The 11520-nt window shown below is 46.4% G+C and overlaps 1 protein-coding gene across 6 annotated transcripts; it reads left to right on the top strand.

Annotated features, from left to right (window-relative positions):
- The first annotated feature begins 5845 nt into the window (after nt 1-5845).
- Nucleotides 5846-11007, top strand: CALCB (calcitonin related polypeptide beta). 6 transcript variants are annotated; one of them, XM_040067542.2, is made up of 5 exons: nt 5846-5907; nt 6859-6954; nt 7248-7379; nt 10053-10206; nt 10544-11007. In XM_040067542.2, exons 2-5 carry the CDS (start codon nt 6869-6871, stop codon nt 10571-10573), a joined length of 402 nt encoding a protein of 133 aa, XP_039923476.1. In that variant the 5' UTR covers nt 5846-5907; nt 6859-6868; the 3' UTR covers nt 10574-11007. The 6 variants fall into 6 exon arrangements, with proteins under 6 accessions (XP_039923476.1, XP_039923475.1, XP_039923478.1 ...); XM_040067541.2 differs by having other exon boundaries at nt 10050-10206; XM_040067544.2 differs by having other exon boundaries at nt 10053-10237; nt 10544-10680.
- Nucleotides 11008-11520: the final 513 nt, after the last annotated feature.

The raw sequence follows: 11520 nt of genomic DNA, 5'->3' as shown, positions 1-11520 counted from the left end.
TGTGACTTCATCAGACCTCGGTGCTGGCAAGACAAAGAATGAAATGGTGACACAGGGGACTTCCATTCTTCTAACATCCTGTAAAGAACAAGCAAGGATTAACCTGAGGGCTTGAGAAACAGTTTCTCACCCTGTTTTCATTGACATGCTCTGACAATATATAGGATAGTATCGCAGCACTTATGCAATCAATGAAACCAAAATTTTGTAACCGTGCTATTGCATAACAGGATTAGTTTTCTGTTCTGAGGTTGTTTTTTCAACTCTTATTTTACCTGCAAAAAGCAGAAAAATGGAGTGCAAATAGGTGCTGATTTTTGATCAAATGTTTTTCGAATGTTTTGAAACGTTTTCAGAGTGAGATTTTCCTCCGTAGTGCTTCCCCTCAGTGCTACCCTGCTAACGCTGCAAGTGTGACTCTGCCTCTGTTGAGTGTGAGGGGTTCTCGTCAGCCAGCTGGAGATGTAGCATGGGGCAGAACTGGAATTTTGCCAGTTCTCAGAAGGAGGGAATGTGTTTCTAGGTGGCAGGGCAGGGCTGGAGCCTAGGTAGTCCTGCTCAGAGGCTGAGCTGTGCTGAGGCAGGATAGAAGATGACAAAGCCATAGCAAACTTCCCTGTGGTCTGCCCCTGATGCCTGGCCAAGCAAACCTCAGTGCAGGACAGTGTGGCTCAGCCTGGTTTAAAAGATTATTCAAAACTGGATTTTGAATATATCCAGGAAAATTGTCACAAAACCTACAAAATCTTTTTGGCCGATAAGATTTCAAGGAGATTAAACCAATGCAACACTGATCTTCTGTTTAAAATGTCTTTCATAAATCAGTCTTGGAGCTTTTCTAAGGCATTTTGGAGGAAAATTTGCTTCCAGAGTGATTCATAGATTTTTCACTAATTAGCTCAGCAGCAGTTCCACTTTCTGGAAAGCAGGCACTGAAGCAGCCTAAATCCAGATTTAATGTCCATTTAAAAGGAAATGCTTTAGTGTTGGGATTTATATCAGTGTTCTGGTTCTCAGGAAAGTACTGCATTTTTATAAAAAGGAGATGCTTTTCTTTTTGGGCCAAATTCAAACCAAACCACAAGATAGATTGGTACAATATTATTTATGTGGATAAGCTTGATGTGAGCTTACACTAAATCTGAATGTGGTTTTTCAGAGACTATGGGAGCAGGATTGAGGAAATAATTTGACCAATAAGGGATGTAAATTTTTCAGAACCAAATGCCTACAAAAGTTATATGGTTGGTTTCAGAGTTTAAGCCATTCTCCAGCTATTCAAATTATGATGCCACAGAAATTGGAGGAGAAAGATATGAAGAGAACAAATGTAATGGATTATGTTCCTTTCCCAGAGAATCTCTCCTATATATGACAGATGTTAGAGTAACATGCCATGAAATCCTACACTGAAAGAGGTGCCATAACTGCAATGCAACCTATTCTTGCCTGTCATTAATCTCAGCTGTAGAAATGTGTGGTGTCTCCTTTGTTGCCCTTCAAGACTATTTATATATATAATATAGTACCAGATTGCAGATTGTTATTGTTTCATGACAAGTATTTATAATTTTTGTTATCACCTTTCTCTGTAGTCTTTCCTATTGTTACCTTTCCCTGATCTTTGAGTTTGTTTCCCTAAATCATTACATAGGATCTCTGTGCTAAAAGATGGTGTTTTATTGGACTGGTGTTTTTCTGGACTTTCTCCAACTTGCCCAAGTCTTTTTGATCTAGACCTTATCAGCAAAATGTAGAGTGTAAGGATTACCTCCCAGGCCTCAAACAAGATGCTCCTGCTAACATACAGCTTGCTTTTACAGCAGCACACCACCACTAACTCCGGCTTAGCCTATTTCATTTTCTGTAGAACAGGTTACAATGAAATGTTAGAATGTTAGCTCAGCTCACCTTGCCCCACGTGGCTTGTGCAATCTTCTTAAGGACTTAAGCCAGTGCTTGTGGGCTGTTCACAGAGACAGGATCCTGGATCAGAAAGACCAGGCATCCACCAAAATCTCAGAGAAGTTTTGACTGCCCAGGTTCTCCTTGTAAAGGAAGAGCATTTTTACAGCTGGCTTTATCATAACTTGTGCTTACCTGAAAAATCCTGATTAGTCGTTATGAAGAACAAACTTAGAGAGGGCAGAGACCTGAATCACACTCACCTCCATCATGGAGAAATTACTGTGTTTGTGGATCATGGCCTCATCACTGTTTCCCCTTTCATTTTTGTAGGGTCCACTTCCCTCTGATATGACCCAATCATGGGAATGAAATTTTACCTGTACAGCTCACAGTCATCTTATCTTTCTTGAAGAAATACATTTTAGTATTGAACAAAGATTGCGCCATAATACATAAATGTGATGTTTTTACCAGCATGTCAGCTGGTAGCATTTCAAAACTTCACTACGGTGTCTGTGGTTTCTCAACATAATGGCAATATTTACAGTAGAAAAAATGGTCATACTTTTAAATGTATTGGTTAAATTATATCAAAGAGTATAATATTGTAATAAGTTGCATCTAGTGCAGAGAAAGTCACTATAAAATAGCCCAGATTTTTCTTATTCTCTACAAATTAAAACAAATTTATTTGAAGATGAAATTCCTTTTACTTGGAGCTGGGGGTTACATTAGATAATCTGATTTCTTAAAATAAATAATTAACAGAATCTAGTAATTCTGTGTTTGTTTTTATTTAATCCGCTCTGAATCTATACTCAGCACTGAACAACGCAGAACAAGTCCCTTGGAACAGATTGTTTCAGTAAATGTCTCATTTTCTTGGTGCAGTGCTACAAAGTACCCCTCTCTGCTAGATTTTCCATGAACACTTGACCTCTAGTTTTGGATTTATCAAGCAACAGAATGTTATCCTGTGAAAATCCTGTCTCTTTTTACAGCTTCAAAAATAGACAAACTGGCCAACTGCCCTTCTTCTCCATCTCATGTACAAGAGAAGAGATATTTGAAAAAAAAAAGAAAAAAAAAAAAGTTTGGGGAGACCAGATGACATATAGCTAAGGGGGAGGGGGGAAATAGGACGAGCGTTCCAGCTGGGAGTCCCTCCATTAGCGCTGGCAAGGAGCAGCCAAAGTGCCTGCCAACGTCCAAGTGCTACATCATCTCTACGTGCGCAGGAGTGGATCAATTGGCATCCGTACCTGTTGGTTTAAATTTACACTCCTTCCTGTGAAAGCTTAAAGTAGAAATATTGGCACCTGAAATCCTGTAATCACCGGCTCCAGCCCCGGACCGAGCCACACTGGCAGGAGAAGGGCTTGGAATCAACCACAAGGCAAAATTTAGCTTTTTCTTCCTAGCAGGGGGAAACTGAAATAGGCTATTACAACAGAATCGTCTGGAATTTTATTGTTTTAACTTTAAACCCGGGAATATTCTATGTGGACAAGGAGTAAATAATTCCCCAAAGAAAATGGGAACAATTAACTGTTAGCATACGAAGAGAAAAGGAAAAGTGGAGTTAGAGAGAAATATCAGACTGGCAGCCCAGTCATTTAAGTTCCTGCACTTTATTTCTGTTGGTGTAACTGTATAAATCATAATAAAACAGCAAAAGCAAAGCCGAGCCATTCCTTTAGGAATGATACCTAATATTTGTAAATGCATCCTGGGAAAAACGACCTTAAACCAGAACATGAGTCTTGAAAACGGGAGATTTTAAATCAAATACTCAGACTGCTTCTCCCGAGGGATTCCCGTGGTGAGCATACGTGCGAGGGTGCTGCAATTTAAAACGAACTTTCCAATTTGGCAGAGCGGGGAGGGAGGAGAAAGCCTTCCAAGGAGCATCCCCTGCCACCCCCTCGAGGGCTGCAGCTCGTGAAGGGCTACGAAGACGTGTTAGCAAAGGAAAAAAAAAAATCAACCCAAAAATCCTCCCAGAAGTGGTTTGGATTGCCGCTTGGAAAAAACCCAGAATCCAGACCCCAAAAAACGAGAGGGTTCTGCAATCGTCGTTCTGCAAAACGAGGGTGGCGAAGCGGCGCAGCGCCCGCCGGTGGCCGCCCCGCGCTCCGAGGGGAGGCGGCCGGGGCACCCCCAAAGGCGGATGGCGATGGACACGGCGATCCCCCCCTGGACGGCAGCCGCTCGCCAGTGGTTTCTTTATGTTCGTGGTTTTTTTTTTTTTTTTTTTTGTTTTTTTTTTGTTTTTTTTTGTTTTTTTTTTTCCCCTAAACTTCCTCGCTTAAATCTCATCGACAAAACATCACCCACCCCGCGGCTCTCCCGAAATTTATCCACCTCCCTGTGAACACACGGCTTCTGCCGCCGGGAGTGACCCCGTCGTCAGTGGCCGTAAAAACACAAACGAGGAGCCGCCGGGATGTTCGCAGGAAAGCTCCCCATCCATTTGAACGGCGAAACGCGCCATCCAGCCGCGCTGGTCACCTGCTCGCTGCACGGCCGCGCAGTGCGCGCAGTGTGCGCGGGGCTCTGCTCGCCACCGTGTCACCGCCGGGGACGGCGACAGCGGCACAGGAGTCTCCCATCGCTGCCGCCGGCAGCCCGCAGCGGCCGGGATCTGGGAAACGATGCAGGGGCGGGCACGGGCGGAGCCGCGTCACACCGGGGGTCCCGGAGACGGTCGGGGACCCTGCGCGTCCCCGCCCGGCCACCGCCCGCCGGGGCACCGCCGGCTGGGCAGCCCGTGTGCCGCGAGGCTGCCGGTGCCGCCGTGCTCGGCAAACGCCCAGAGACTTCGGGCGGGCAGCAAAGGCGCTCCCGGTCTCTCGCGGGGCGGTGGAAGCATTCTCTGTGCCCAGGCGCTGCAGAGCATCCCTCCCGGAACACTTCTCCCCCATCCCCTGCCCGCTCCGGGAGGCAGCACGGTTGTGTCCCCCCCATGTCGAGTGTCCCCGGGGCCGCCCCCGCCGGGCCGGCGCTTGCTGCGCCTGGGCAAACACCCTCCCGGGCAAACATCCTGAGCAGGCAGGTGCTACGGTGACAGAGAGTCCTCGCCGGGTGATGCATGGGCGGCGCGCAGCTGCCCGGTAATCCCCGCCGGCGGCGCTCAGCGCCGGGCAGCGCGGGGGCCAGCCCCCCTTCCCGGCCGCCTCTTCCGTGCGCGGAAAGGCGCCGCACCTGCCCCTGGAGCTGTGTGATGGACACGGTGCTGATGCTGAGAGCTTCCTCTCGGAGCGCGGAGTTACTCCGCCGCCCCGGCCCGGGGGAGCGGTGCGGGCGCCCGGCAGGGCAGAGCACCTGAGCTGCTCGCAGGTGCCACTCGTCCCTTGCCCGGGCGAGGAGCGGCGGTACCGCCGCCAGCGCTCCCTGCGCTCTGCCGAGGAACCGAGGGGGCCCTGTTGTGCTCCCTTCGGGCAGAGACTAGCGCTGCCGCCCGCCGTGCCCCTGCCCCGCTGCACATCCCGCCCGTGCCCGCCGGCGCGAAAGCCCCGCCACTCGCTGGCGGCTGCGGTCGGGGAGCCAGGAGAGCGCCGGTACACTCGGGCTGCGCGCCGGAGGGGGCGGGAATTCCCGGGGAGGGAGCGGCCCCGCTCTGCAATGCGGTCCCACCGCTGCAGAGGTCGCCACGCGTGAGCGGTGCAGCGGCGGCAGCGGCCCCCCCGCCCCGCCCGGCCCTGCGCAGCCCCCGGCCGCGCCTCGCCCGCGCCGCGGTTTTTTTTTTGTGAATGGGACGCTCAAGGAGCGGGCCATGACGTCACCGCCGGGCCCAATCGACGCCCAATTGCGGAGCGGGCGCCGTCGGGCGGCCGGCGCGGTGATTGGCTGGCGTGCGCGCGCGGGCGCCCACGCAGGCGGCGGCGGCGGCAGGTATAAAGGGGGCAGCGGGCAGTGCGTGACACCGCGGATCGGCGGCGACACCGGCACCGCGCCCGCTCCGCTCCTCCGCCCGCCCGAGCTCCGCTCCGCGCCCCGGTAAGCGCCGCGCCGGCCGCGGCTCCCTGCGCGGGGCGGGTCGCGGCAGCCCCGAGTCTCTGCCGGGGAGCGGGGCTTTGGTACCTCCATTCGTGTGCTCGTGTACTGCGGGGCGGCAAGAGCCAAGGCGGCGGGGACGGTCCGTTCTCGCCCCGCCGATGCGTGTCCGGCCAGGACGAAGTGCTGCGGCAAAGGTCACGGCCGGGGCGCCCCGGGGAGCCGCGGGGACGAGGGGCATCCTTCGGAAACGGGCTCACAGTTCCCGTCGAGTACTGGGAGCTGGCAAAAATGAGGATGATGTGGTAGTTGTGACGTGCTCCTTGGAGTCCAAGACGCGGATGCCGCGAGAGGTGTATCTCAAATCTTTAATAATAGGCATTTTTACAGCTTTTTTTTTTTTTTTTTTTTTTTTTTTGCTTTTGAGTGATTTTTAACTTCTGTGGTTTCAGAGTAGGAATATTTATTGAAATTAAACTACTTAATTCTTAGTGTAATCTGAACAGGGCTGTTAGTGTGCTGGCTGGCAAGAAGCAAGCAGCTTCAGGTAAAGTGCTAACAGGGGCACTTTGTTCTCAGAAATGTTAAATGCTTAATGTTTTTCCTTGTGATTTGTATCTCCATGTCGGACACACGGTCTGTGACATTGTGTGCAGTTTTTAGGGGAATGTATTTTCTGCCAGTTTGAGGAAAATTGCTTTAAGTTGAATGCAAATAGCTGCAGGTCTGAAAAGCCACATTTTTCTGCCCTGTAATAGTGCCAAGCAAAAATAAAATTTTGAGAAAACTAGAGCACAATAGCAATAATCAAAATAAACAAAAAAGTTAATTTAAAATATAAAGCTGTTCATATTTGTGCTACTTGTGGCTAGGAAGCCATGACCTCTTTAGTGGGACTTGCAGGATTGAGAGGGTTGGAAAAGAGCCATTGCTTGATGTACCTCTTTGTTGTAGAGAGGAAATCATGGTTATGCTGAAGATTTCATCTTTCCTTGCTGTTTATGCCTTGGTTGTGTGCCAGATGGACAGCTTCCAGGCAGCCCCAGTCAGGTAAGAAGCGGGTCCTCTTGCTGAGTGCTCTGTCTGAATGGTATGAAAATGCTTAATGTTCTTGAGAGGTCTAGGAGAGAAACAGACCACGGTGAAGGAGAAAGGTGGCTGCTTTTTGAGCTGTGGTGTTTTGATTCCTTTTTAAACCGCCTAACACTGTGAAGGGAAGGGAGCCCATCGGGGTTTGCATATTCACACCCTGAAAGCCGCTGTCAATGACACACAGCCTGTCAAACCCCTCTCTTTGCAGCAGCCTGTGGTTTATTCACCCTGTTTCCCTTGCCTCTGCCTAGACCTGGCTTGGAGTCCATAACGGATCGAGTGACTCTCAGTGATTATGAAGCTCGGAGGTTATTAAATGCGCTGGTGAAAGAGTTCATACAGATGACAGCAGAAGAGCTGGAGCAAGCCTCCGAGGGGAACAGGTAAGGACTGCAGAACAGCAATGTGGGAGTGTCATATGTTTGATATTTAGCAAAAGCCATTTGAGCAGACCCTCTGCAGGTGAAGATCTTTTTGTTTTCTTGGGGTTATGGCTAACTGGTAAAGGATGATGCTGCAGAGACATCCTAGTGTTGGTGTCAAGAGAATGGCTTCCACCTAGTTAACCTGCCTCTATCTGTCTCTTCTGAAAGTGGAGGGCGATTTGAGCTTGAATGAGTAGGTTGTGTTAAAATATGGCAGCAAAAGGTATGTCTTCCCAGTGGGAGTGTTAGGGCATTACTCAGTCACTCTTGGATTCTCTGTTGTGCAAGTGCATGCTGTTGTAAGGCATGGAAAGCCCCTGGAAGGAGGGATGCGTCCCTCCTGATGCACGCAGCACCACTCTCCCGGGGACCAAAGGCATGCAGGAGCATTTGCATTATCTTAACAGGATTTGCATTGCAATGCATGGGGATGGATTGGACACTGAAGAGCATGTGGGATATGGGGGAAGTTCAACTTCCTGACCTCTGACTATATGAGCATCCAGAGGGTTAATGGACTTGCTTGTCAGCAAAATTGGATTCATTAACACATAGCGTTTTCCTTCTGACTGCTTTTGTATGGACTTGCCTTGCATGGAATGTGATGCGGAGGGTTTGGATTTATTTTGAATGAATTTTTAAGTTTCCTAACATTACATCTTTTATGTAGGGAAGAAATGCATGAATGTGCATGTTTGAGGTTCCTCTTCCTTTGGGCATGTTTTTATTTTCTTCCCCCCTGCAGCCTGGATAAACCCATTTCCAAACGCTGTGCCAGTCTGAGTACTTGTGTGCTGGGCAAACTGTCTCAAGAATTGCACAAATTGCAAACTTACCCTCGCACTGACGTCGGGGCTGGAACTCCTGGCAAGAAACGGAATGTGCTGAGTGACCTGGAACATGAACGCTATCCAAACTATGGGGAACCCCTAGGAAACAACTAGACATGCTTATTTCTCCCCCTCTCCCTTTTTTAACCTGATGCATGTGGATCTAACTTTGATTGCTAATTTTGCTGTGTTCTTTTGATTCTGTTTTCGACAGAGAATGTTTGAGATGTGACCTAATGTTAGGAAGATCAAGAACATAACATACATACCAAACTGGGGAAAAAAATAAATAAAAGTGATCAGCACTGCCTTGACATTCCAAATGATTTTCTTAGACAGTGATTGAAAAAAATAATCTAGACAAGGTTCTTCATTTCTGGCTGTTAAATGTACGACTAGATTCTTTCTTTTGTGCTTGCCCATGCACTTGTTCAATAAACCTATTTTTCTATAAGGATTAGATCTGCTTGGTTTAACAGTTTGTTTTAGAGTGTGAGCTTTCTAGATGACACTAAAAAAATTTTGCAACTTGTCTTAAAGTTCAAGAGAAACAATGCTAGTAACTTCTAGAAAAGTTGAAAGAGAAAAAGTTCTACATATGAATTGATATGTACTGCTGTAATCAGGCATGCATGCAATCCTGCCGGTAGGGACCCTGAGAAGCAAAGAAATCAGGAAGGCTCATACGTATTCATTATAACAAACTAGAAATGTAATCCTGTTTAAAACTGGGTATTGAACATGTCCAGGTAAGAATTTCGTGATCTTTTTCTCTTCTTATTTTATAATAGGTCTTTGCACTATATTTAAAACTTATGTACCTTTAAAATATATGTGTTGATTTACTATTCACCTATGTTAGGTTGTCTTGTATTAAGAGCCAAACCCAGATTTCATTACAGTTCTGCTGGAGCGCTGCATCTATCTTGTAATTAAGGCCTCTTTCAAAAAGTTGGCATTGATTGTAAAAACAACTCTTCACTGTTGATATTAATAGAATGTGTTGTAATGCTTAGGTGATAAAAATCCCTCTTGCAAGAAAAACTCATTGCTTTAGTAGAAAATTCTTCAGGCAAGGATTGTGTGAATTCCTTGAAGTTCCACATCTAGTATAACTTAGCTGTAGGCTGAATTGTGAGCAGAGAACTAATACTGTCAAAGTCTGAACTGCTCACTCCATGGTGAAGTTCTGTAGTAGACAAAGGTCTGGAGGAAAGAGGTATTCTCCCATTCCCACTAAGTACCTGGAAGCCGTGTCTTTATGTGTGGATCAGCTCTGAAGGCAGCTGGTCAGAGTCATTGACAAAGCTCTTGTAGTGATCAGTGATGCTGCAGTTCCATGTGTTTTCTGGCTGTTAGGGAGCGCAAGTGTTGGAGTGGGAAGTGAAAAATGTGTCTGCTACTGCCTTTCAGGAACACCTCAAGCAAAATACAGATGTGAACTTTTGGAGGAAACAGGGATTGTTTAAATTCTCCAGATCTGAACCTCCTCAGCGCCTTTCCATGGCCATAGTGCCTGGATGGAGGCAGGCAGTAGCCCAGGTGTGGCTGAAAATCTGGCCTGGATTTAATCTTCAGTCCAACTGCTTTTATAAAGTGAGCCTGACATAGAGAAAACCAGAAAGAGGCTTCTTTTAGCAGTCGTAAGCCGTGCACAGAAGATGCAAATGCCTGCTGCACGGCCAGCCTACTTTTAATCCTGCAAAAGAGCCTTTGCTAGTCATGGTGATGTTTCAGTGTGTGAAAACAGTCATGTTTTATGCTGCAGGAACTAACTCTTCCTTTTCCTCTCGAAAAGCAGTGTAACAGCACAGAAGAGGGCCTGCAACACAGCCACCTGTGTGACCCATCGCCTGGCGGACTTCCTTAGCAGGTCAGGGGCAGTGGGCAAGAACAACTTCGTGCCAACCAACGTGGGCTCCAAGGCCTTCGGCAGGCGAAGAAGAAGTGTCCAGGTCTGAGAAGCTGAATGGTGATGTGAACATGGTAAATGCACTGCACCAAACAGAGCCTGGGGCATCACCAACGTTTTAGTTTTGTGGGGGGGAATAACAGATCTGCAGTGGTAACTTCTGAGAAGACAAGGGCGAGTGAGAGTGTAGAAAGAAAAAATATGTTACAAATAGAACAAAGACATGTAGACTGTGAAGAAGAGCTTTTGGAGATGTTCTGCTTGGGTAACTACCTTCACAGTGCATTAACTAAACACAACAATTTGGTTGGAATTATTTGCTTGTTTTGCCACTAACATTTCATTAACAACATATCAGTAACTGGTCTTCTTTCTTACAGGTTGCAATGAAACTGAAAACTCGACTTTAATTTCTAATGGAAGCAACTCTTCTTCATAAACCAAGACCACCAAAAAGATTAATTTTTCATCCTACTATTGAAAATGTTTTATTTAATACAAATGAAAACACTTCTGTTATGTATAGTAAAAGAGAATCTAGTTATTAAATTATTGTATATTCTTTTTATATGCAACTCTATTTCAAATAAAATGTGACAGCATCTATTATTTATTTATCTTCCAGCTTATGTGATCCATGCTACTTATCCTGGCCCTACTGCCAAATCTCGGGGATTATACTAAACTGCTGCCTGGCAAGGCATATGTGTATTATACAGTGTGCTGTGCCTTGATGTAAAACACTTAACTATCCTGATTGTACAGTATGTTTAAAAAAAGAGAAATCACTTCAATATTGTATTATTTGTGAATTTACACAAAATTAAAAAAAGTATTTTAGATACACTTGGATTGAGAAACTGATTTTTCATTTGGACATGCTTATGGAGACATGTGGCACTAAGCCAACATCATTGCAGATCAGCTAGTCCATTGATCTGCTCCAGCCTTATTAACTATAAATACTAGGCTTTGAGTCAAAAGTTCAGGACAGAAGGAATAGCTGCTTTTTATATATATTAAAAAAAATCCAAATGAACCAAAAGACACCACTTAGCGAGACTTCTGCTGGAAAAATAAAATGAAGGTGCATTTAGTAAAAACATGGAGACATATTTAATCAAATGAAGTTTAAAGCTAAATATTTTTATACAGGCTCTAGTTCAGATGAAATGGCCTGACATCCGCTGTAGATTTTTGTGTAAGGTTGAAAAAATGAATTAAAGAGAAAGAGAAGCTACGGAAATGTACATTTCTTTGAAGCAAGCCTGAGACCGAGTCTATTTAGGGATCAGGGATAAATAATTAGAGTGAGTGGAGAAGAGGGTAGCTGGATCCATTCCATGGACTTCTAAGT

The sequence above is a fragment of the Hirundo rustica genome, chromosome 6, assembly GCF_015227805.2.
Source record: "Hirundo rustica isolate bHirRus1 chromosome 6, bHirRus1.pri.v3, whole genome shotgun sequence".
Taxonomy (NCBI): Eukaryota; Metazoa; Chordata; class Aves; order Passeriformes; family Hirundinidae; genus Hirundo; species Hirundo rustica.
Note: the sequence above shows the minus strand (reverse complement) of the source record. Positions and strands in the feature narration are given on the sequence as shown.